The 27279-nt window shown below is 42.8% G+C and overlaps 2 protein-coding genes and 1 non-coding gene across 6 annotated transcripts in view; all 3 read left to right on the forward strand.

The window, feature by feature from the left end:
* LOC106609873 (zinc finger protein 34) overlaps positions 1-27279 on the forward strand; it is a 70181-nt gene that overhangs the window by 29773 nt on the left and 13129 nt on the right. The gene's annotated exons all lie outside the window — the stretch shown is intronic.
* On the forward strand, positions 437-27279 carry LOC106609876 (neurotrophin receptor-interacting factor homolog). Of its 4 annotated transcripts, XM_045723136.1 has the most exons (10): positions 495-982; positions 9297-9427; positions 9596-9751; positions 16388-16546; positions 16718-16829; positions 17024-17145; positions 19298-19443; positions 26074-26356; positions 26468-26763; positions 26892-27279. In XM_045723136.1, exons 1-10 carry the CDS (start codon positions 703-705, stop codon positions 27067-27069), a joined length of 1863 nt encoding a protein of 620 aa, XP_045579092.1. In that variant the 5' UTR covers positions 495-702; the 3' UTR covers positions 27070-27279. The 4 variants fall into 4 exon arrangements, with proteins under 4 accessions (XP_045579091.1, XP_045579090.1, XP_045579092.1 ...); XM_045723134.1 differs by having other exon boundaries at positions 492-982; positions 26074-26233; positions 26468-27279; XM_045723133.1 differs by having other exon boundaries at positions 26468-27279.
* trnag-ucc (transfer RNA glycine (anticodon UCC)) lies at positions 6304-6379 on the forward strand. The gene has a single exon. It is a non-coding gene; the product is annotated as a tRNA-Gly (tRNA).

Consider the following 27279-nt stretch of genomic DNA (forward strand, 5'->3'; position numbering starts at 1 on the left):
TACTGTACATGCAATATGCTTTGTGGATTGCACTGGACAGAGGTTGCAATCTGTTTTTTTTTTTTTATAATACAAAGGTATGGTTGAATTTATTCTGCCACTGCGTCTTCTTATTGTCTCGGCCTTTAGGCCTATATATATCACGGTCGCAAGGCATAGGCATTAACAGGTTACAGAGCAAACAACAGTTATCACAACACAGGTTGTAATAGGGTTTTTTTGGGGGGGGGGCTTGGCTTCCCCAGTGATTTTTACCTAAGCACTGCTACTGCTCTACGGCAGGGTTTCCCAAACTTGCACGTTTTGGTTTTTGCCCTCGGGCTACAAAGCTGATTCAAATAACCAACTCATCATCAACTTTTGATCATTTGAGTCAGCTGTGATGTTCTATGGCAAAAAAACAACGTGCACCCAGGGGGGACCCCAAGAAGGGGTTTAGGAAACCTGCTCTATGGGAAGGCGGTAAGCGGCCTCACACTCCAGTAGGTGGCGGTGTGTGTACCTTTGAAGTAGTAGCAAACGGAAGTGAACAGCGACCAATAATCATTTCCAAGTTACCGTTTTTATTGTTGTTTTTCAGACATTTATTAACACCATGGACTCTTAATTGCACAGCATCGCATACTTGTCCCAGGTAGTCTTTAATTCGCGTTGGTGACCGGACTTGGTTGATAGACGTTATCTCGGTAACGCTAGCTAACAATGGCTAACTGTATGGTTCTTCACACGCAAATAGCCTCCATTATGGAGGTGCTAGCGAATGCAGCCGTGACAGAGGTCTGTAAACTCGTAGACGACGACTATGCAGTGTTTCGTTTGGAAATAACTCAAAGCCAGAAAGAAAACAGGACATTGCGGAGGAAACTACAGCTACTGGAACTGAAGGTAGCACGTGAGCGCGCAGAGACAACGCAAGATCGCGTCCTCGCCAGTCGTCCCAGAAGTGTCAAGATCCTCGACCCACACAGAGAAATGACTAGAGGTACATTTAGCAGGAGGCCTGTCGCCCGGTTCCCCTCTGGGCATGTGGCTTTAGATGTATTAAATACTTATGGTTAAAGGGAAACTTCACCACTATACATTATTTGTGGTGTTTAACCACTCATAATTCTGAGTGATGAGGTGTTAAAGAAATAATGATGCACTACAGCGGTATTTTAAAATGTTCGTTACACTGATGATGCCATCAGTTGATCGAGTGTGCTGTCTGATCTAAAAATGGAGTCGTTTTTTTGTAGCAATTATTGTGGCCCAATTTGTGTTTCGCTAATTGCACGATCACGAATAGATATGGTTGTCCCTGTTCACTAGAGCCATTGCAGGGCTTGAAATGCAGGGACATTTTCTAGTCCCATGTGAAAACTACTGGGCCAAATGAAAGAATTACTGTTCCGAGCCAAGATAACATAAAAGCAAGTTGATTGAAATTCTGAAAATTCTTCATGGGTCATTTCATGTTTCATTTGCAGTCTGCACAAGTACCTTATAGCCAACCATACCATCTGATATTTACACTGATTGTTTGGGAAACGCTTCCTGCGGTTACGTTTTATATTGTCATGGCAGACACTCGTAAAAATGAAATAAATCAAACAGCACCGGAAACCTAGGATCCTGCTCTTCTCATATTGTTTTTGTCAGAGATTACAATCGGCTGTATGAGGAGTTGTGGCTTTGCCACCCACCAGTTGATATTCCGATGATACATTTGTATTTTTTATTTCACCTTTATTTAACCAGGTAGGCCAGTTGAGAACAAGTTCTCATTTACAACTGCGACCTGGCCAAGAAAGCAAAGCAGTGCGACAAAAACAACAAATAAACGACATAGCTCATTAACAGCTTCTGGAATTAAGCTGGTTTTTAAACAATTATATAGACTACAGAATAGCATTATTAAAATATACATTTTTACCACCAAGTGATGTGTAAATTTGTCTTGACAAGCAAGCAGCTACATAGTGTAGGCCTACGTATACCTTTACTTGCTAATAATGGCATCTCTGTGTAGGATGTCTGGCGGAGGACTTTTATTCTGTGTTGGTGAAATACGTGTGCCGATATTCAACCTTGCCTCCGCTGTGAGGGGTCTAGCGTGAGTATCAGGCCATACTTAGGTGGGGCTCACTAGTCCAGTGTTGCCAACTCAGCGACTTTGTCGCTATATTTAGTGAGTATCCAGACCCCTCTAGCGACACATTTTCAAAAAAGCGACTAGCGACAAATCTAGCGACTTTTTCTGGCGTTATTGGAGACTCTGACGTGAAAGCACGTATCGTTCTTACTCTTCTCAGCGAGCAGCGGGTGCTGCCGTGGGCCCCATCCCCGTCCCAAAGCACTCACAGGCGGCCCAGTCCTCGTGCAGCAGTCCCTCCCAGCTGCGGTCAGAGCAGATGTTCACCCCTCCGCGTCCAGACTGCAAATGAATCGCGCATGCGGGAAGCCGCCGCTGGCTGATCCCGCCCTCGCTTACATTCAGGGCGGGACGTAAATGTAAAATGTTCTTTGTCTAAAAGAAATCACTGCATTTGACTCACACAGCCTCAGTCACTTACTCACCTTGTCCACTGTGTGTGTGCCTCTCTGTGACATAAGCTAAACATCTAGCTGGCTAGCTCATCATGTCTCAGTCTAAACTGTACACTCAAAAATACAGAAAGGAGTGGGAATCAAACCCTGAATTCAAAGGCTGGTTGAAGCCGTTTACTGGTGATGATACACGGGCATACTGCCTGTATTGTAAGGCTGATTTCAACGCAAACCTAGTGATGTAAAAAACACACTCAAAAGGCAAAGCCTTATAACAATTCCACCCAAAACAAGCTGCCATTTATGGTTAAAAAAAATTGACTCTGCAAAAAAGGCTGAGGCCACCATGGCATTAGCTATCACTGAACACTGTTCCATGCTGGCATGTGATCACATTGGAGAAGCATGTAGAGCTGCTTTCTCAGACTCCACTACTGCTACCCACTTCAAAATGCACAGGACAAAGTGCACAGAAATGATTAATGGTGTTCTAGCACCATACTTTATGAAAAAGTTGGTCGCAGATGTGGGTGACCAGCGTTTCAGCCTCCTCCTCCATGAGTCCACAGATGTAAGTGTTTCTAAGTACCTGGGGGTTGTGATAAGGTACTTTAGTGACACCAAGCAGACAGTTGTATAAACATTTCTGGGGCTTGTTGAGTTGGAGGGAGGAGATGCCAAATCTATAGCCCGTGTTGTGGCTTTCCCCGAGAAGTGTTGTCTTAAAAAAGAGAAACTCCTGGGAATAGGGACTGACAATGCCTCTGTTATGGCGGGGATTAACAATGGGGTCCATAAAGTGCTGAAGGAGGAGTATGGCCTCAAATATCTGGTTCTTATTCGCTGTGTGTGCCACTCTCTGCAGCTTGCTCATTTGTAGTTCTAAACATATTTAGGGTGTTTTTTACTCTTTGTCTCTCCCATGACGTTATTCCTCTCTCCTACAGCGTCCATCACAATTACATGCACATGGCCAATTATGCAAATTAGGTGATGATGTCATTTAGCGACTTTTAGGACAGCCAATAGCTACTCTCCTTACTGAGGAGTTGGCAACACTGCACTAGTCTTGACCGAGTGGGAAAGCCTTGACATTCTTGCCTCAGCTTGGAAACCGAATGCTGGTTGACAACTGTGACGCGTCAGATGTTGGCAAGATTGTAAAGGATTAAATACAAATATACATTTTCTGTTTTGGAGATTGAAAATGTACTGGCCCAAGCAGGCCATATGAAAGCATGATTAACTGTCCCGGTGAGCTCAGCAGATGTTGCCGGACCAACGGGCAGCCCTGAATGTCGAGCCCTGCACTGGACTTGTCTCAACGATGTTCCTATCTGCCTGGACATTGCAGGATATCTTGGTTGACGCAATTTCCCTGACTACAGCGTGATAGGTGCCTTACTTCCTTGTCCAATTGTGTTCCCACCCTGAAGGCAGGCTCTTCAGAGCCTCATAGATCAGGCATGGGCAACTCCAGTCCTCGAAGTTGGAGTGGTCACTTTTTCCCCTTGCAAACACAGCTGATTTAAACTAATTACGTTCTAAACTGAAGATCAGGATTAGTTGATTATTGGAGTCAGGTGTGTTAACTAGGGCTGGAGCAAAAGTGTGACACTGATCAGGCCCCGAGGACTGGAGTTACCCATCCCTGTCCTAGATCAACTGACAGTGGCAGCCAAGACCAACTGGGAAAATGAGTAAGTTGTTTTGTTTTCGGTAACTAGTTAACAATATAAGCTCTCTTTTTACACGATGCAGTGTTATTCAGTACAATTTCGTGATCAGTTCAGCCATAACAGGGCTATATTTCAGATTATTCAAAGTAGCCACCCTTTGCCTTGACAGCTTTGCACACTCTTGGCATTCTCTCAACCAGCTTCATGAGGTAGTCACCTGGAATGCATTTCAATTAACAGGTGTGGCTTCTTAAAAGTTAATTTGTGGAATTTCTTTCCTTCTTAATGTGTTTGAGATAATCCGTTGTGTTGTGACAAGGTAGGGGTGGTATACAAAAGATAGCCCTATTTGGTAAAAGACCAAGTCCATATTATGGCAAAAACAGCTCAAATAAGCAAAGAGAAATGACAGTCCATCATTACTTTACGACACGAAGGTCAGTCAATCCGGAAAATGTCAGTGTGTAGTCCCAAAAACCATCAAGAACTATGATGAAACTGGCTCTCATGAGGACCGCCACAGGAAAGGAAGACCCGGAGTTAACTCATAAATTCATTAGAGTTAACTGCACCTCAGATTGCAGCCCAAATAAATGCTTCAGAGTTCAAGTAACAGACATCTATCTCAACATCAACTATTCAGAGCAGACTATGTGAATCAGGCCTTCATGGTCAAATTGCTGCAAGAAACCACTACTAAAAGGACACCAATAAGAATAAGAGACTTGCTTGGACCAAGAAACACAAGCAATGGACGTTAGACTGGTGCAGTCCAAATTTGAGATTTTTGGTTCCAACCGCCGTGTGAGGTGTGGGGGTGCTTTGCTGGTGACAGTGATTTATTTAGAGTTCAAGGCATACTTAACCAGCATGGCTACCACAGCATTCTGCAACGATATGCCATCCTATCTGGTTTGGACTATCATTGGGACTATCATTTGTTTTTCAACAGGACAATGACTCAACACACCTCCAGACTGAGTAAGGGTTATTTCAGAGTGATTTAGTGCTGCATCAGATGACCTGGCCTCCACAATCACCCGACCTCAACCCAATTGAGATGGTTTGGGATGAATTGGACCGCAGAGTGAGGGAAAAGCAGCCAACAAGTGCTCAGCATGTGGGAACTCCTTCAAGACTGTTGGAAAAGCATTCCTCATGAAGCTGGTTGAGAGAATGACAAGAGTGTGCAAAGCTGTCAAAGGCAAAGGGTGTCTACTTTGAAGAATCTAAAATATATTTTGATTTGTTTAACACTTTTTTTGGTTTCTACTAGATTCCATATGTGCTATTTCATAATTTGTCTTCTCTATTATTCTACAATGTAGAAAATAGTAAAAAATAAATAAAAACCCTTGAATGAGTAGGTGTGTCCGAACTTGACTGGTACTGCATGCATACGTAAAAGAGCTAGGAATATCTGTACCATAATGCAGTTGTGAGCATACTGGGCATTTTATAGTGTACTACAACATCAGTCAAACTGAATTTGGATGTTGTTGGTTGAATGTTCCACGCAGGTTCCAGAATGTTCTTCAGCTGGTGAACCTCGTGTTATGGGTGTCATGGCAGCTGGTTTAGCTGGCTGTGGCGACGTTGGCAGGGATGTTGGGTTTGTGGATCTCTGACTCTGGCTCCTTTCAGACAACCGTCTGGTGCTTTCTGCGCTCCACAGCCAGGTGGACAAGCCTCTCCCGGAAGTGGTGGGTTCTGCGCTCCACAGCCAGGTGGACAAGCCTCTCCCGGAAGTGGTGGGTTCTACGCTCCACAGCCAGGTGGACAAGCCTCTCCCGGAAGTGGTGGGTTCTGCGCTCCACAGCCAGGTGGACAAGCCTCTCCCAGAAGTGGTGGGTTCTGGGCTCGTACACTTTCTTCACCACCCACTGCTTTGACCTCTTGCAGAAGATTTGTTTGAACTGCAAGTCTCCTGGAAAGACATGAAGACTGATCATGAGGATGTGTAACTGGGGCTGTTGCCGTGACCGTATTACCGCCAGTCATGAGTTATGACCACAGGGGTCAAATTTGACATGACCGTCAAGTCACGGTAATCTCCTCTTATGCGCTCTGGACATGCATTGGTAGTACTCAACTCGCCTTCCCTGTAGCTCAGTTGGTAGAGCATGGTGTTTCCGACGCCAGGGTTGTGGGTTCGATTCCCACGGGGGGCCAGCACAGACAACAACCAAAAAAAAATGTATGAAATGAAATGTATGCATTCACTACTGTAAGTTGCTCTGGATAAGAGCGTCTGCTAAATGTCTAAAATGTAAATGTCAAAATGCTAACGACCATCAGGTCACTAATGGCCTGGTACTCAGGGCTCTATTGTCCCTCTAGCCATCAATGTAAAGGCAATTAAAAATCACCCCCGAACACTTATCAAAACAGTATGTGCTTTTAAAACTCACCTCACTGTGATTGCTCAATTTGAAGAAAGAAGTTCAACAGGTTAAAACTCAGTCGAAAACATGGTCGTTGTGGGTGTTTCAAAGATTTCTCAAATCGTCAATAGCCTATAGTCGCATCATGCAGCCCATATATCTTTAGAATGCCTTAGAAATCAAAAGGTTTGTATCATTCCCAACTAAAGTTTCCAAATAACTCTAAATCTAGCCTATAGGACCTGTTTCAAATAATTACTTTTACACTCAACATAGCCACTTCATATGAACGCACTCTCACTCTGGAATTTTATTCATCTAAGTTAAATTATATTCCTCTTACTATAAAATAATGGCACAGGACTTAAGCATATCTTGTCTGCTAAATGAACAAGCCTACAGCCTTCGGTATGGCGCATGGCCAGATAACATGCAGTAGGCCAACTCATTGTTCTTCTGAAATACATTTATCATATCATGTTTCTTTAGACCTGCCTAAAATAAAATCATGGATTTATTGTGATGGTGTATATTCAATTGATTTTAGACTTTAAAAAATGTAGACGTTCCAAAGGCGTGCATCAACGGCTTGCATGGAGGCCTGGAGATGCTAAACATGGTTCTTAATTAACGGTCAGTTACCATGAGACCGGCAGTCTTTTGCATGACCATAACGGCTGAGAAAATGCCATGACTGCCACAGCCCTGTGTGTAATCATACAAGAAACCATGTTCATCTGTAAACAAAAAAAATTGGTACAGTACACTGGTATGTGTTGTTACACTCCGAGTCAATGAGGGACTGATTTTAGACCTGGGTTTCACAAAAGTATCGTAGCACTAAGATAATCTTCCGTCCATTTCGTTTCAATGGAATTAAGATCTTGGTGCTATAATGGTTTTGGGAAACCCAGCCCAAGTGGGTGCGATTAACGATCAGGTAGAACATAAAACTAGCAGGCCCCAGACCTCGTAGGGTAAGAGTTGAATACCCCTGAACCCGGATTCCCAAAAGCTTCTTAACTTCTTAAGGTTAAGTTCATTGTTTGAACCTTTGTAGGAGTATCGTTAAATCTGAGCTTTTCCCCCAAAACCATCGTTAGTAAAGTTGAACTTAAACGCTTGTTATTTACCGACTGCCTCGGACCACTCGTAGAACAGTTAAGTGCATCGTTAATGTTTTTCCCCCCCTTCTGCGACACATTATACACAGAAGATATCCTCTAAACATAGAATCCAGCTGTTTACAAATCACATTTTCCAGATAGCATCCGGCTAATTACATTGATTTGCTTTAGAATGTCTAGCCAGCGTATTATGAGAGCGAGCTAGCTAGATTTGTTTAGATAACATGTAGTTCGCTTGCTAGTAAGCTAAATCAAATATTTGATGTGTCACATGCGGCCGAATACAACAGGTGTAGACTTTAAAAATACATGTTTTATTGGTCACATACACATATTTAGCAGATGTTATTGAAGCTAGAGCGAAAGACATGTGTTCCTATCTCCAAGAGTGCATTAGTATCTAACAATTAACAACAATACACACATCTAAAAGTAAAAGAATGGAATTATCAAATATTAGGATGAGCAATGTCGGAGTGGCATAGACTAAAATACAGTAGAATAGAATACAGTATATGCATATGAAATGAGTAAAGCAGTATGTTAAAGTAATTAAGGTGATATGTACATGAATGTAGGGTTAACGTTAGCTAAGTTACCTCAGCTCGACTTCTTTTTTGCTGCACTGATCGGATGCCTTTCTCTTTGAAGTGGAAAAAAAAGGAGATGGAATAGCATCACTTTTCAACGTTCAATGACCTGGTGTAACTATGCGCTTGGAGTCAGGAAGCAGGTGCAGATGGGGAGTTTAATAAACATGAACAAGGCAGATAAACAAAACAGGAGAAGCGTATTAAACGTGAACAAAACCACTACTGCCTGATGATTGAGGCTACAGAGGGCTAAATAAAGGGGGAGTAATCAAGGTGATGAAGAAGTCCAGGTGTGCGTAATGATGGGAAGCAGATGCGTGTGATGACAGGCGTGACACCTGGCAACCTCATTAGTTGAGACTTCAGGTCTGTTTCGAAATCCTCCGGCTACAAATACTGGCATTTGGATATTTCTCAAGGAGAGAATTCACATCAACTGGCTCCACCTCTACCGGGATGGTACTACGTCTTGAAATCGCTATGAATTCTGTATATTGTGGTTCGCTTACAACCAAGAAATGCGGATGGCCCGTTGCTTCCGGTGAAATGCAGAAACGCTCATATTTGCGTGTAGTGAGGAAATTCTTGATTTTTATGAAAAATGCTATGTTAATAACATATTCATGGACATATACAGTGAAATAGAGCAGCGGTGAAATTTCCCTTTAGCCAGAATTTGGTCTTGGTCAATTTTTGGGAAGTATGCAATAAATTCCCCTGATTACTTATCTATCTTGCACAAAGACACTATCATATTCTCACCACAATTCTTGATTTACTGCATTTCCTATTATTACTAATTTGAAACAATATAATGCCTGGAACATAATATCGATCTATAAATAGTGCTGTATATTAAGAAGTAATCTGAAGTGTTACCTTACATCCTGGCCAATTCTAGACAGTGTCAATAGTGTACAATATACCGTTGAGCATTGACAGTAGCTAACCTAACCACCTCTTTTCCCCCAATCACTCTCTCAGGTGAAGGACATCTCCCTGGAGGCCACAGGAGCTTTGTGAAGCCAGCTGGACACAATACATGGAGAGATGACCAACCAATCACTGTTGATGAGGGGAGTGGAACCTCAACCCAGCAAGTTATCGTAATAGATGTCAGTGTAATGGTGTTACATTAAAATTACAGTATATCAAATGTGGCCAGTTTATTTCAGAAAGGCTCCCCTCAGATAGTCACTTGCTTACATGTACATCCTCATTTGAGCTTGTGAGACATTTAACTAATATTGTACCCGTAATAACCTCCTCTCTTCTTGTGTCAGTCTGCAGATGCAGAGGCTGTAGGTCTTAGGGTCAAGCAGGAGAGGTCTGAAGGAGAGGAGGACCCATGGCACATCCAGACTGGAGCGCCCCCTGTAGCCACGGAGGACACCACAACCGCCCCAGTGCTGCCAAGGACCCGACGCAGCATCACGGAGGTCAGTGGAACGCTGAACGCCATCAAGTCAGAGATAGACACCAAGACTTTAACTGTAACACAAAGGCTTTTACACACAGGATCTGACCACAGGTCACACCCAGAGAGACTCGGGCTGGGGAGACTGGGCTGTCTTCCTGCTCCCGGCTCAGAGTATTTACTTTACGGTAACCCGAGCCCGAGGACGTTTCATTCCCATCGGGATGCGTTAGAGACTGGCAATGATCCGTCTTGTTCTTCTACTACAGAGATGGACCCTGACAACATGCCCTTGGGTTTAGAGACACAGACTGATCTGTCTAGAGGGGATTGGAACCGGTACAGTAGTAATGTATATTCTGAAGGGTGCTTGGATGAGAAAGGGGAGGGTTTGGTTGTAGATGAAGTGAAAGTGGAGTGTGAGGATCCTCCCACATGGAATGCAGATAGTCACCTAGGATACAGACTCTCACAGGGCAGAGATTTCTTAGATTACAGGGAAAGCTTAGAGACAAATCCAAATAACACGACCCACTCCCCTTTACACACACTCAAGGATTACAACCCAGTGTCCACTTCAATGGGGTCTTCCGATTCACACGGACGCTGCCTTTTTAATCAGGTATTGAACTCAAACGACAGGGCTAGAGCCCAGGTTCAGGGAGGGGGAGCAACATCAGGCAATAGTAAAGAGAAACGGTTCCTCTGCATGTTCTGTAACAAAGGCTTCAGCTGCCTCCAGAAGGTGGAGATCCACCAGAGGGTCCACACAGGGGAGAAACCATTCAGCTGTACCCAGTGTCACATGCGCTTTGCCCAGGCTGGTGACCTGAAGAGGCACCATAGAATCCACACAGGGGAGAAACCCTACAACTGCCCCCAGTGTGAGAAGAGCTTTTCCCGCCAGCACCATCTGAAGATGCACCTGAAGGTCCACACGGGAGAAAGGCCGTTCGCGTGTGCGCACTGTGGGAAGAGGTTCTCAGAGAAGAGCTACCTCAGAATACACCAGAAGAAAAAGCATTCCACTCTATAACATAAAGTAACCATTCCACTTGATGGGGTCTGACATTTAGGTCAAACCCTACTTTAACCCCTTACACTTGTGGGAATTGGCCTATATGGATGGAGCTAAATTGAAATGTTTCTTACAGAAGAAATAGGGAAAGCATATGCATAACCATGGTAGAAATCAACAGTTTGGAGATTATGTGAAAATGATTAGACTAAAAGTGAGGACACAACAGTTCACCTGACACAAGACTGAATCCAAACATTACACTGTTGATTTTATGCGCATTTTACATTTACTCTGCCGCATATGTTTAAAACAAAATCAGAAAATACTCTGGATACTTTCAGTAACATAATAAGAATATTCCTGGAAAATGTAGGGTAGGTGCAACATAAGACAAAAAAATCACAAGGATTTGAGTGAGGTCTAATTGGTGTTTCCAAGTGGCAACACACCTCTCCAAAGTGTACACAGTTCCTAAGTAATGTCAATGCACTTTTATATCTTAAAGAAGTCTTCAACTTGAAGGTGATATTTTTAGCACTCCTAGCTGTGCCGGTGAGGAACTGGAGCAAGCACACTTGTAGTGGTTTTGTTTGGAACACAACCCTGCATCCCAGCCTTTACACAATTACTGTTGTTTAAGCAATCCAAAAACGGTCCTTTTACAAAGCACGATCTGGGTCAGGTGTTCATCATTTGACACCTTGCTCTAATGCCAACATGAATTATAAAAGCTAAATTATAAAATATGTCTTACAGTGTTGGGACGGAATAGAGTCGTAAGTAAATTCAAATGCGTGGTCCGCGGCAAATCTTCACAATACAACAAATAGGCTCATTCTGTTCAGGACAACCCAGGATATAATGCCATGTCATCTTGTAACTAGGGCTGTTGCAGTGACCATATTACTGCCACACTAGCAGTCATGAGTCATGACTGCAGTAAAATTCCACTTGTCATGGTAATCTCACTTTATGCACTCTGGACATGCTTTGGTAGTACCCAACTTGCTAACAACCATCAGGCCCTAATGGCTCTATTGTCCCTCTAACATCACATCAAAACAGAACGCCTATAGTACTTTTAAAACTCACCTCACTGTGATAATCAAATTTGAAGAAAGAATTCAACAGCAGGTTGAAACAGTGTGAAACATGGTTGTTATGGATGTTGTTTCAAATCCTAACAACGAAATGGACAGCACTTTCTAAGGTGATGATTCATTGAAAACACCCGTACACATAGAGTTTATGCATAGGGATATGAGCCTAAACCCGAAAAAAAAAACGGAATTATGATTGTGCCTTTTATACAGTACATAGCCTACCGCATATTACGCATGGCAGAAAAACATTTCAAAAACTGTGTGGCCTGTATTATACTGGATAGATTGGCTACTTTATGCTACGCTCCATGAGTCGGGGAGAGAATGTAGGCGATGCTGTTGGTTCATTGATGGTTTGTGCAGTGCGGCTTACACGTTAGCCTACAATTAGTGAATTTGTATTTGATTTTGAATAGCCCAGTTATAGGGCATTTTTTAAATATTTTAATAATTAATTGGGTCACACATTACCTTTAGCTATACATCTCTCACCGCCATGCGTTTCCATCTCCTCCTCGGTCTAATTTATTCCTTTCTCGAGCGCGCAGACGGGCTGTCAACCGTTTAGTGAAATATGTTTCACTATCGATGTTCCCCAACAGATTTCAATTGGTTTCCCAAATGAAACACTGGGCAGCTGCAGGAACAAGGTTGGTGTCCTCCATTCGCTACAGATGAAATACATTTTTTTCCTCGGCCACTGTTGATAATGGCCATTCTAAATCGACATTTGACATATTAGTAAAGACGAGATTAATTTGCGAATAGTCTGATGGGTGAAAATATGATCACTTGATGAGAACAGCTGTGCAGCCTGAGGCAAGGAACAGAGAACAAGCTTTTTTTTCCTTTCTACTTTCTCAAATCATCAATATCCTGTAGTCACACCATGCAGCCCATATGTTTTGCTTTCTAAGGTTTGTATCATTCAAAACTAAAGTTGCCAAATAACTAAAAAACTAGCATTTAGGACCTGTTTCAATTGATAACTTTTACGCTCAACATAGCCACTTCATATGCGCAGTAATTGGAAAAATATTACTTAGCTGAATAAAATAAGTTAAATAATATTCTTCTTACTGTAAAATAAAACAAAATGGCACAGGACAGCGTATATTGTCAGCTAGACTTAACAAGCCTACAGCCTATGGCATGGAGCATAGCCAGATAACATAGGTCTACAGTAGGCCAACTCATTCTCTGTTCTTCTGAAATACATTTTCTTCATATCATGTTTATTTAGACCTGACTAAAATAAATGGATTTATTGTGATGGTGTATATTCAATTCATTTATTATACTTTTTTTTAATGTAGATGTTACAAAGGCCCGCAACGGCAGCTTGTATGGGCGGAGGCCTGGACATGCTAAACGTGTTTATGTCAATTACCGTGAGACCTGCATACTTTTGCATGACAATAACCGACTGACAAAATTTCATGACCACAGCCCTCTTAATTTTCAGCATTTCCCTCAATTTACATTCCCCTCACTCAGACAATAAAAACATTTGCAAAAGTAGCCCAATTAGCAGGATGGAGGGAGGCATCTTCTTGTAGTGTAGTGCTCAAGTTCAGAACGTCAGTCAAAACCCATTCAGAGACCCTGAGCTCCGACGTCATGTATAGCATGTTACTGTACAGCCACTTCATTCCAATGTAAGTGCTTATCAGTGTCAAAATCTTACATTTTCAACCTGGGTAGGAGTGTAAGGGTTAAAGAAAAAAAAACATTTTAATTGTCAAGAGAAAAGCTCCACAGATGCATTTGGAATAAGGAGAGTTACATATTTCATTATTAAATATTCCTGAGTATAATATTGCATCCAGACATTATGTAATATACACTGAGTATACCAAACATTACTAACTCCTTCCTAATATTGAGTTGCGCACCCCCCCTCCCTCCCTCCCCTTTGCACTCAGAACAGCCTCAATTCATAGAGGCTGGCCCATGTTGACTCCAATGCTTCCCACAGTTGTCAATTTGGCTGGATGGGTGGTGGACCATTCTTGATACACACAGGAAACTGTTGAGCATGAAAAACCCAGCAGCCTTGCAGTTCTTGACATAAACCAGTGTGTCAGATCTTTTGTCTTGCCCATTCACCCTCTGAATGACACACACACACGTCCCAATTGTCTCAAGACTCCTTTAACCTGTCTCCTCCCCTTCAACACTGACTGAAATTGATTTATCAAGTGACTTCAATAAGGGATCCTAGCTTTATCTGGTCAGTCTATGTAATGGAAAGAGTTCTTAATGTTTTCTACACTGTGTGTAAGGCATATATATAAGCCTAAAAAGTCTGTTACATATTGTGTTTGTACTGTGTAGGCTATAATGTTCACAAATGCCTATTTCTTTACTTCCATTCAACTACTTCATCCCCCCCCCCCAGACACGTTTAATGAGAAAATGAATGTAGTTTATCAAGTTCATGCAGAATTATGTACATGTGTGGTTTTCATATGGTGTATTTAAAACTTGTTTATGTTTAATAAACACAAAAATGGGACTTTTCATTTTGAGACTCTCTTTAGTATACAGTCGTGGCCAAAAGTTTTGAGTGACACAAATATACATTTTCACAAAGTCTGCTGCCTCAGTTTGTATGATGGCAATTTGCATATACTCCAGAATGTTATGAAGAGTGATCAGATGAATTGCAAAGTCCCTCTTTGCCATGCAAATGAACTGAATCCCCCCCAAAAACATTTCCACTGCATTTCAGCCCTGCCACAAAAGGACCAGCTGACATCATGTCAGTGATTCTCTCGTTAACACAGGTGTGAGTGTTGATGAGGACAAGGCTGGAGATCACTCTGTCATGCTGATTGAGTTCAAATAACAGACTGGAAGCTTCAAAAGGAGGGTGGTGCTTGGAATCATTGTTCTTCCTCTGTCAACCATGGTCACGTGCAAGGAAACAAGTGCCGGCATCATTTCTTTGCACAAAAAGGGCTTCACAGGCAAGGATATTGCTGCCAGTAAGATTGCACCTAAATCAACCATTTATCAGATCATCAAGAACTTCAAGGAGAGCGGTTCAATTGTTGTGAAGAAGGCTTCAGGGCAAGCGCCAGGACTGTCTCCACCAGTACAGAGCTTGCTCAGGAATGGGAGCAGGCAGGTGTGAGTGCATCTGCACGCAGAGTGAGGCGGAGACTTTGAGGATGGCCTGGTGTCAAGAAGGGCAGCAAAGAAGCCACTTCTCTCCAGGAAAAACATCAGGGACAGACTAATATTCTGCAAAAGGTACAGGGATTGGACTGCTGTAAAGTAATTTTCTCTGATGAATCCCCTTACCGATTGTTTGGGGCATCCGTAAAAAAGCTTGTCCGGAGAAGGCAAGGTGAGCGCTACCATCAGTCCTGTGTCATGCCAACAGTAAAGGATCCTGAGACCATTCATGTGTGAGGTTGCTTCTCAGCCAAGGGAGTGGGCTCACTCACAATTTTGCCTAAGAACACAGCCATGAATAAAGAATGGTACCAACACATCCTCCGAGAGCAACTTCTCCCATCCATCCAGGAACAGTTTGGTGACGAACAATGCCTTTTCCAGCATGATGGAGCACCTTGCCATAAAGCAAAAGTGATAACTAAGTGGCTCTGGGAACAAAACTCTCCAGACCTTAATCCCATTGAGAACTTGTGGTCAATCCTCAAGAGGTGGGTGGACAAACAAAAACCCACAAATTCTGACAAACTCCAAGCATTGATTATGCAAGAATGGGCTGCCATCAGTCAGGATGTGGCCCAGAAGTTAATTGACAGCATGCCAGGGTGGATTGCAGAGGTCTTGAAAAAGAAGGGTCAACACTGCAAATATTGACTCTTTGCATCAACTTCATGTAATTGTCAATAAAAGCCTTTTACACTTATGAAATGCTTGTAATTATACTTCAGTATTCCATAGTAACATCTGACAAAAATATCTAAAGACACTGAAGCAGCAAACTGTGGGAATGAATGTGTCATTCTCAAAACTTTTGGCCACGACTGTACATGACATCTGATCTCACCCTATTCTGCATACACCTAACTATGCTTTATACCCAATATACACTTACTAAATGTACCTACACTAACAAATACCTACTGTACACCTCAAAATAGTTTAGTCAGGTTAGTCTAATGATGACTTATCATAGCCAACTTATTTTTTACCAACAACATATGTCTACCATTATAATAATGCAATTTAAAATCAAAAAGGACCAGACAAAACAGGACATATAAAGAGTTAGGGGTTGGGTAGAGGATATGAACCTGGTTTAGGGTAAGGGTTTAGGTTGGGCGAACATAGAGGAACTAGGAAGGCACAAAAGGGGAGGGGGGTGACAGAGTCAATCATGGACACTAGGCTATATCATAGGTTTAACAGCAATGAAGCTATTCTGTAACTACAGTATAGGACTCGAATGTAGTGGGGATGGGTAAATACTCCATGTTGAAGTGTTTTTATTATCTGTGCCTAACTACCTGAGTAAGTGTATGTCTGTGTAATCTGTATCACCTGTCTCTTCCAGGAGGAGGGTCCAGAGGTGCTGCTGGTGAAGGAGGAGGGGTGTGAGGAGAGTCTTGGGAACCCTGAGGGGACCATGGTCATGGAGGACAACCAGACTACACCTCCTGAACCCACAGAGGAACCAGCTGAGCAGCACAGGACCACACACAGTCTCACTGAGGTTAGCCTTTGAATTATCAAACCATTAAAGAGTGTCAAGTAATCAAATCAACTAACATGTTTGCATAGTACTCATAGAAATCCCTCATTGCCCAATCAGAAGATGCTCCGTAGCAGGGTGCTCATATCAGATTTCTTGATCCAACATCCTCTCACTCTGTATCTCTTACAGTCAGTAGACATGGAGGATGGGAAGCCTGATCTGCTGCTGGTCAAAGAGGAGACAATAGAAGATGGACCAGAGAGCATTGATCTGCTGAGTGGACTAAAGATGGGGGAGCAAGGTAAGGGAGAAATACATATAGCCTACATACAGTAATAGATCTTCAATGGGAATACTGATACGCCTGGCTATTATTTTCATTCATAAAATCAATACAACAAAATATTTACTTCACCAGGTAATTGACTCAAAACTAAATGTGTAGAGTTTCCTCTGACATGTTTGTAAAGTATATTTTGTAACCTCTTCTTGCAGGTGGTTGGTTGGAGGCTAACAGAGGAGACTGGACAGCCACCTTGGATTCCCAGACAGGTGCATCCAAGGGCTCAGGGGATGACATCACTGTACAGTCCAGGACCAGAGGCGACATAGTGGAGGTCAGTGGATGGGACAGCATCCTCAACTCTGGGCTGGGGTACAACACTGTTAACCACAGACAGAAACAGACAGTCGAACACAAAACGACATCTGAATTTAGTCTCCATGACAACAGACTGGCTGAGACCTGGGCGAGGCGTAGACTTGGTCTCCGGGGACGGGGAGGTGTCAGTTTGTGGCGGAAGAGAATAGAAATGGACTCAGCAAGTGATGCTCCGTCCTGCTCCTATAGTTGTGATTCAGAGAGACTGATGGAGCCTCAGGTTAACCCCCTAACAGGTGCTGCCTTCAGCCTGCCTTCTATAGGATCTATCAACTGGAACATGGACCCTGAGACAACACAGACTCTCCCTGGCCTTCATCCTCCTCACACTCTCCTAATGTTAAACCAGACCTCAGACAATGCCAGTGCCTCAACACTAAATGGCTACACAAGCCCATTGACAAATGACAGTAGTAGAGATGCAATCAGTAAAGGTGGCTGCGCCAAAGAGAAGAGCTTCCCGTGTTCATTCTGTGAGAAAGCCTTCAGTTTCCCCAAACAGGTGGAGATCCACCAGAGGATTCACACGGGGGAGAAACCATTCCTCTGCCACCTATGCCGGGTCAGTTTCTCCCACTCCTCCAGCCTGAAGAGGCACCAGAGGGTCCACACCGGGGTGAAACCCTTCAGCTGTACCCAGTGTCACATGCGCTTTGCCCAGGCTGGTGACCTGAAAAGGCACCAGAGGGTCCACACAGGGGAGAAACCATACAGCTGTACTCAGTGTGAGAAGAGGTTCTCCCACCAGCACAAGCTGAAGATGCACCTGAAGGTCCACACGGGAGAGAGGCCATTCGCCTGTACGCACTGCGGGAAGAGGTTCTCAGAGAAGAGCTACCTCAGGATACACCAGCAGAAAAACCATTCCACTCTATAACATAGAAAGTAACCTTTCCACTTGTTAGACGTTTAGATCAAACCCTGCATTAAACACAAAGATTAATTTTCATTGTCAACAGAAAATAGCCACAGATACATTTGGAATAACAAGATTAACAGATTTCAGTGTTAAATATTCCATGGTAGAATATTGCATCCAGACATTGTGTGCTATATAATCCTAAAAAGTCTGTTACATATTGTTTGTACTGTGTAGGATATATGATGTTCACAAATGCATATTTCTTTACTTCCATTCAACTATTAAATGTTTTTCCCAAGACACTTTCTAATGAGAAAATGAATAAAGTATATCAAGTACATGCTGATTTAGTTGAGACGTATGTGGTTTTCATATGGTGTATTCAAAACTTGTTTATGTTTAATAAACACAAAATGGGACTTTTCATTCTAACACTTTCATTGAGACTCTCTTTAGTATACATCACATCTGATCTCACCCTATTCTGTATACACCCGACAGTGCTTTATAACCATTATACACTTACTAAATATACCCACACACTAACAAACACCTACTGTACACGTCAAAATAGTTTAGTCAGGTTTGTCTGATGGTGACTTGACTGATCATAGCTGACTTATTTACCCACAACATATTTATGTAGTGGGGATGGGTAAACACTCCATGTCTGTGTGTACGTACCCGAGGGAGTGTACAATGAGTATACCAAACATTAGGAACACCTTCCTAATATTGAGTTGCACCCCCCCCTTTGCCCTCAGAACTGCCTCAATTCGTCAGGTCATGGACTCTACACGGTATTGAAAGTGTTCCACAGGGATGTTGAACCATGTTGACTCCAACGCTTCCCACAGTTGTATCAAGTTGGCTGGATGTCCTTTGGGTGGTGGACCATTCTTGATACACACAGGAAACTGTTGAGCATGAAAAACCCAGCAGCGTTGCAGTTCTTGAGATAAACCGGTGTGCCTGGCACCTACTACCATACCCCGTTCATAGGCACATTCACCCTCTGAATGGCACACATGCACAATGCATGTCTCAATTGTCTCGAGGCTTAAAAATCTTTTTTTAACCTGTCTCCTCCCTTTCAACTACACTGATTGAAGTGGATTTAACAAGTGACATCAATAAGGGATCGTAGCTTTCAACAGGATTCACCTAGTGAGTCTGCCATGGAAAGAGCAGGTATTCTTAATGTTTTGTAAACTCAGTTGATGTCTGTATCACCTGTCTCTTCCAGGAAGAGGAGGGTCCAGAGGTGCTTCTGGTGAAGGAGGAGGGGTGTGAGGAGGGTCTGGGGAACCCTGAGGGGAGAACCAGACTACACCTCCTGAAGCCACAGAGGAACCAGCTGAGCAGCACAGGACCACACACAGTCTCACTGAGGTGAGCCCACTGTGAACTACTGTCTGAATGGTATTAGGTCAGGGTCTATATCCACAAAGCCTCTCAGAGAAGGAGTGCTGATCTAGGATCAGTTTAGCCTTTTAGATCACAATGAATACGGTTATTTGTAAAGATCTTAGATCAACACTCCTAGTCTTAGACGCTTTGTGGATACGGGCCCGGGTCTTGACAAATTTTGTGTAGAACCATGCCGGGATTCTGGCAATGAATCCCTTTATCCACTTCCCCAGAGTCAGGTGGATACCATTTTTACGTCTCTACATCCAGTATGCAGGAAGTTAGAGGTAATTTCATGAGCCAATGCAAACTATACCATATTTTGTTACATTACAGCCTTATTCTAAAATGGATTCAATATTTTTTTTTTCTCAATCTACACACAATACTCCATAATGACAAAGCAAAAACTGTTTTTTAGACCTTTGCTAGGAGACTCGAAATTGAGCTCAGGTGCATCCTGTTTCCATTGATCATCCTTGAGATGTTTCTACAACTTGATTGGAGTCCACCTGTGGTAAATTCATTGATTGGACATGATTTGGAAAGGCACACACCTGTCTATACAAGGTCCCACAGTTGACAGTGCATGTCAGAGCAAAAACCAAGCAGAGGTTGAAGGAATTGTCCGTAGAGCTCCGAGACAGGATTTTGTCGAAGCACAGATCTGGGGAAGGGTACTAAAAAATGTCTGTCGCATTGAAGGTCCTCAAGAACACAGTGGCCTCCATCATTCTTAAATGGAATACGTTTGGAACCACCAAGACTCTTCCTAGAGCTGGCCACCCCGCCAAACTGAGCAATCGGGCCTTGGTCAGGGAGGTGACGAAGAACCCAATGGTCACTCTTACAGAGCTCCAGAGTTCCTCTGTTTAGAAGGGAGAACCTTCCAGAAGGACAACCATCTCTGCAGCACTCCACCAAACAGGTCTTTATGGTCTTTATGAGTGGCCAGACGGAAGCTACTCCTCAGTAAAAGGCACGACAGCACGCTTAGAGTTTGCCAAAAGGCCCCTAAAGGACTCTCAGACCATGAGAAACAAGAGTCTCTGGTCTGATGAAACCAAGATTGAACTCTTTGGCCTGAACCGTTTCCACATTTTGTTACGTTAGAGCCTTATTCTAAAATAACCACCATAAAAGAAGTCATTTTTGGGGGTGTGGAACGAACACCTGACTTTAGACGGAATTAGGAATTTTCGAATCTGACTTCTCTGTGGCCGTGTACGGAAATTGGCTTTCCGGGCCGGGTGTCAGTTAAACTACAATACCAAAGCAATTCATATCTTGCAATAAAATACTTTAACCTCAAGAGAAGACAGGTTAAATGTAAAAATAAAAGGCATAATGTTCTCGTACTTAAACAGTCCTGATCAGATAGGTCTAGACAATATCCAAAACAACTAACAATACACTGAATTCATACATTTTCAGTAATTTACAACACAATACCACAAAAATATTTTTCAATCTGGGAGGTCAACTCAATAAAGTATTCGATAATTTCGCTGTGTATTTTGGATGCCATTAAAATGTACCAGAAGCCGCCAGAAGAGAGCTCGTTCTGCAAAAAGTTCTTAACCTGTGGGATCCTGGATGGCTACTTTTTCTATTTGGCTGGCTACTCCATGTGCTTGTGGAAAACACTGAGCCCTACCATGGACGTCCGGTGTCGGTTGGTGCTCAGTCGGTGAGGATGCTTGTTACAGTAAATGGAAAGAGGGTAGGTGGTCCATGTCATGGGAGGTGTCGGGAGAGATGACATTCACTTGAGACAGAGAGAGGGGGAGTGTGAGGGGTTGTCCAGATTGTTTTTGCAGTCTTGCTTTAACCACCAGACAACAGAAAGATGAGCTGAACATAACAGTATGCCAGTGGAAGGGAGGACAGTAGCAGGTGACCCAACTGTGGTTTGTGACTATGATTTCCAATTGTAGCCAATCCAATTGCAGTAATTCTGTTACCAATTTGGTAACAGAATTGCAAGTTTCAATCCCTTAATAATTCATAAACTTGATATCAGCAAAAATAATAACTAATTGGTACAGTAAGTCTACTTTTACATGTTACTTTTGACCTGTTATTATCCTTCCTCCTCGTGAGTGTAAACTGTGTAACAAGAGTTTCTAAGTAGCCTTATCAGACATAGGAGTGTCCACAATGGGGAGAAATCGTAGCAGTGTGCCTTCAGATGTACACAGGGGATGTCTGGAAACCATTATTGAGCTGACATATTAGTTATCATGTGAAATGTCTCGGGGTAAGAGGGTAATTCATCCCCCTTGGCGTTTTTCCTATTTTGTTGCATTCCAACCTGTAATTTAAATCGATTTGTATTTGTATTTCATGTAATGAACATACTCCAAATTGATGAAGTGAAATGAAAAAAAATAACTTGTTTCCAATTTTTTTTTAAGTGGTGCGTGCATATGTATTCAAACCCTTTGCTATGAAGCCCCTAAATAAGATCTGGTGCAACCAATTACCTTCAGAAGTCACACAATTTGTTAAATAAAGTCCACCTGTGCGCAAACTAAGTGTCACATAATCTGAGTATATATATGCCCCAGAGTCTGGAACGCCACTAAGCAAGCGGCACCATGAAGACCAAGGAGCTCTCCAAACAGGTCAGGGACAAAGTTGTGCAGAAGTACAGATGAGGGATGGGTTATAAAAATGTATCAAACTTTGAACATCCCACGGAGCACCATTAAATCCATTGTTAAAAAATGGAAAGAATAGTTATGCACGCTCAAGTTTTCTGTTTTATTTCTTGTTTGTTTCACAATAAAAAATATTTTGTATCTTCAAAGTGGTAGGCATGTTGTGTAAATCAAATGATACAAAATCCCCAAAATCTATTTTAATTCCAGGTTGTAAGGCAACAAAATAGGAAAAATGCCAAGGGGGTGAATACTTTCGCAAGCCACTGTATCACTCAACAACCCCTTTGTTTACTTTTCATTTGAAACGGGCTTGTGTAAATATGTTTTTAGAGAAACTAAACCTAGGCTAGAACAAGGTCATTTGAATATTTAACATACTGAGGTGATGTACACTGAACAAAAATATAAACTCAACATGTAAAGTGTTGGTCCCATGTTTTATGAGCTGAAATAAAAGATCCCGGAAATTGTCCATAAGCACAAAAGCTTATTTCTCTAAAATGTGTTTACATCTGTGTTAGAGAGCATTTCTCCTTTGCCAAGATAATCCATCTACCTGACAGGTGTGGCATATTAAGAAGCTGATTAAACAGCATGATCATTACACAGGTGCAGTTTGTGCTGGGGACAATAAAAGGTCACTCAACACACAAAATTGCCCAAGTTTAACTTTTCCCCCGATGCCTTGAGATGGATGAAGGCAGAACTCAGTGTGTCAGAGTGAGCAATGAGCTGTCGCCCACTCTTAGCTATGATGTGGGCGTGCCTCAAGGGTCAATACTGGTGCCCCTCCTGTTCAGCCTGTACATTAATGATCTGCCTTCTGTCTGTACTGGGTCTGAAGTTCAAATGTATGCAGATGATAGTGATATATGTGCATGCAAAGAGCAAACAACAAGCTGCACAAGAACTCACTACTGTAATGGTCCAGGTTACAAAGTGGCTCAGTGACTCGTGTTTGCATCTCAATGTGAAAACAACTGTTTGCACGTTCTTCACAAAGAGGGCAACAGATGCTACTGAGCCAGATGTCTATGTGTCAGGGGAGAAGCTCCAGGTGGCATCTGATTTGAAGTACCTTGGAATCATACTTGATTCCAACCTCTCTTTTAAAAAGCATGAGAAAAAGGTAATTCAAATAACCAAATTCAACCTAGTTAATTTCCGATTTATACGAAATTGTTTGACTACAGAGGTAGCAAAACTGTACTTCAAATCTATTATACTCACTTAACATACTGCTTGACTAGTTGGGCCCAAGCTTGCTGTACAACATTAAAACCCATTCAGTCTGTCTACAAACAGGCTCTCAAAGTGCTTGATAGGAAGCCCAATAGCCATCATCACTGTTACATCCTCAGAAAGCATGAGCTCCTGAGTTGGGAAAATCTTGTGCAATACACCAACGCATGTCTTGTATTCAAGATCCTAAATGGCCTGGCTCCCCCTCCACTCAGTATTTTTGTTAAACAGAAAAGCCAAACATATGGCAGTAGATCCACAAGGTCTGCCATGAGGTGACTGTATAGTTCCCTTAAAAAGCGCCTTTAGTAAATCCGCTTTCTCTGTGAGAGCTTCCCATGTCTGGAATACACTGCCATCAGACACACATAACTGCACCACATATCACACTTTCACAAAATGCATGAAGACATGGCTAAAGGTCAATCAGATTTGTGAACATAATCCCTAGCTGTGTATTGCCGCTTTCCATGTTGTCTGTTATCTGTAGCTTGTGAGGTATGGAAACACTTTGTTGCTTTTATGGACTTTGTCTTGTTGATTTTTGTTCTATGTTGCTCTGTCTGTATGCTATGTCTTGCTTGTCCTATGTTGCTCTGCGATTGTCTATATTGTAATTGTTTTTAATAACCTGCCCAGGGACTGCGGTTGAAAATTAGCCGGCTGGCTAAAACCGGCACTTTTACTGAAACGTTGATTAATGTGCACTGTCCCTGTAAAAATTAAATAAACTCAAACAACGCCACAGAAGTCTCAAGTTTTGAGGGAGCGTGCAATTGGCATGCTGACTGCAGGAATGTCCACCAGAGCTGTTGCCAGATAATTGAATGTTCATTTGTCTACCAAAAGCCACCTCCAATGTCAATTTAGAGAATTTGGTAGTACATCCAACCGGCATCACAACCGCAGACCACGTGTAACCACACCAGCCCAGGACCTCCACATCCGGCTTATTCACCTGCGGATTGTCTGAGACCAGCCATCCGGACAGCTGATGAAACCGAAGAATTTCTGCACAAACTGTCAGAAATCGTCTCAGGGAAGCTCAGCTGCGTGCTCGTCGTCCTCACCAGGGTCTTGACTTGATTGCAGTCTGACATCGTGACTGACTTAAGTGGGAAAATGCACACCTTCGATGGCCACTGGCATGCTGGAAAAGTGTACTCTTTGCGGATGAATCCCGGTTTCAACTGTACTGGCCAGATGGCAAAAAGCGTGTATGGCGTCGGGTGGGCGAATGGTTTGCTGAAGTGATGAGATCCTGAGGCCCATTGTCGTGCTATTCATCCGCCGCCATCACCTCATGTTTCAGTATAATGCAATGACCCCATGTCGCAAGGATCGGTACACAATTCCTGGAAGCTGAAAATGTCCCAGTTCTTCCATGGCCTACATACTCACCATACATGTCACCCAATTGAGCATGTTTGGGATGTTCTGGATCGACACGTACGACAGCGTGTTTCAGTTCCCGCCAATATCAAGCAACATCGCACAGCCATTGAAGAGGAGTGGGACAACATTCCACAATCAACTGCCTGATCAACTCTATGGGAAGGAGATGTGTTGCGCTGCATGAGGCAAATGGTGGTCACGCCAGATACCGACTGGTTTTCTGAAACAGACCCTACTTTGTTTTAAAAGGTATCTGTGACCAATATATGCATCTGTATTCCCAGTCATGTGCAAGCCATAGATTAGGGCCTAATTTATTTATTTCAATTGACTGATTTCCTTATATGAACTGTAAAATCATATTTTTGTTCAGTGTAGATGGAATAAAGTAATTATTATTTTCTACTCTATTGTTGCTAACACACTGTTCTTTCTAAACAAGTGTGCTCTGAGCTTGAAATATGATGATCATAGGAGATTTGATGTGTAATGTAATAAGCAGTTCTGCATTTCAAAAGGACAGCGTGCAGCATACCCTTTTCATTTAACCACACCCTTTGGGCTATGACGTCATGTCGCCAACCAATAAGATCCTTTCTCTTCAGTAAAGCAGAGGCCAAGAGATTAGTGTTGTTTTCATGCTTAAACACTAACAGCGATTCTTGAAGCACCAGCTCTGAAACCATTAACACTTGTAGCCAATGCATTCACCAAGTGTGCCAAACTGAATGCACGTTCTCTGCTTTACACTCAGTTTGCAATTTAATAACATACTTCTAGCAAAACTGTAAACATTGGTCTCTACATTGCTACACTATTTTGCCAATTGCCTTTCCACATTGACACATGTGAAAACACTTTTAGATAATGAGTTCACTTACAAATCAGAGCTTGAGCACTATAAATAGGCCACAGGTAAACATTTGGTTTGGACAACAATGGAGGCCAATATTGGACAGAGAGTAAGAGGGGTGAGAACTAGAGGAGGTGAAGAAGTAAGAGGAGGAGGAAGAGGTGAAGTAGGACGGGGAGAAGGAGAGGACTGTGAAGAGGAAGAGAAAGGGGAGTCAGGAACACAATAACTGATGAAATCAGAGCGACTGTGGTTGACCATGTTGTCAACCATGGGATGAGCATGAGGGAGACTGGGCAACGGGTTCAACCAAATCTGAGCCACTATACTATTGCAGGTATCATTAGGATATTTCGAAATTAGATTAAGTGCTGTAGTCTTACTGGTACAGTAATATGTACTGTACTTTCATAATGAGAAGGATCTATCACTAAAACCATTCAAATGTTTTTACAGAACTGCAAGAAAACCAGTATCTGGTGGAAGAGGTCGACTGTTCACCCCAGAGCAGGAGACCCACATTGTAAATATGGTCATTGCAAATGACTGCATCAGACTCAGAGAACTGCAGGACCACATAATGGCAGATAACACCATATTCCAAAACATCAACAGAGTGAGTCTCTCTGCACTGTCTCGTCTACTGAAACGCAATAGAATTAGGATGAAGCAGCTGTACAGAGTCCCTTTCGAAAGAAACTCAGACCGTGTAAAACAACTGAGATATGAATATGTGCAGGTAAGTTATACTATCCTATCATTGGTACTGGATCTGGAAGTGTATGGTGCGACATCATATTGACTGATCCCTGTCTTTTCGTACTGTGCTACATTGTTTTGTCTCTTTCAGAGAGTCATGGAGCTCGAAGCAGATGTAGTGCATCATGAGCTAATATATGTGGACGAGGCAGGTTTCAACCTTGCAAAAACACGGAGGCGCGGCAGAAATATCATTGGACACCGTGCCATCATCAACGTCCCGGGACAACGTGGTGGCAACATAACAATGTGTGCAGCTATTAGTCAAAACGGCGTCCTTCACCATCATGCAATCCTAGGTCCATACAACACTGCACACATTATCACATTTCTGGACACCCTCCATAACAGACTAATCCCTAATGACCAGGGGCCAGAACAGACCAGGTACGTTATCATCTGGGATAATGTTAGTTTCCACCGGGCTGCTGTGGTCCGCAATTGGTTCACAGGTCACCCACTTTTCATCTCACTCAATCTCCCCCCATACTCTCCGTTCTTGAATCCTATCGAAGAATTCTTCTCTGCATGGCGTTGGAAGGTGTACGATCGCCAGCCCCACCAACGCATACCACTTCTACAGGCAATGGAGGAGGCTTGTGGAGACATCGATCAGGGGTCATGCCAGGCCTGGATACGGGACTCCAGGCGATACTTCCCACGCTGCCTAGCTCAAGACAACATCACATGTGATGTGGATGAAGTCTTATGGCCAGACCCACAAAGGCGGCGAGATTTAGCCTAATTTTCTTCTGTTCTTTTTTTTCTAGCACCAATGTTTTTGTTTTCTTCTACTGCGCTTTTGTTGTTTGAGGAGTGTTAGAACATTGAGGGGGAAAAACACCTTTTCCTCCTTATTTGTATTGATAGTGTGTTATGTTCGGAATACACATCCATACTTTA

The sequence above is a fragment of the Salmo salar genome, chromosome ssa08 (genome assembly GCF_905237065.1).
Source record: "Salmo salar chromosome ssa08, Ssal_v3.1, whole genome shotgun sequence".
NCBI lineage: Eukaryota > Metazoa > Chordata > Actinopteri > Salmoniformes > Salmonidae > Salmo > Salmo salar.

What these genes read in the sequence shown, in the direction of transcription:
- LOC106609876 (XM_045723133.1), top strand. Translation starts at nt 703, where the DNA reads ATGGCTAACTGTATGGTTCTTCACACGCAAATAGCCTCCATTATGGAG. An exon ending in CCCGACGCAGCATCACGGAG is followed by an intron (nt 9,752 to 16,387) that starts GTCAGTGGAACG and finishes TGTCTCTTCCAG; the next exon opens with GAGGAGGGTCCAGAGGTGCT. An exon ending in CCAGAGGCGACATAGTGGAG is followed by an intron (nt 17,146 to 19,297) that starts GTCAGTGGATGG and finishes TGTCTCTTCCAG; the next exon opens with GAAGAGGAGGGTCCAGAGGT.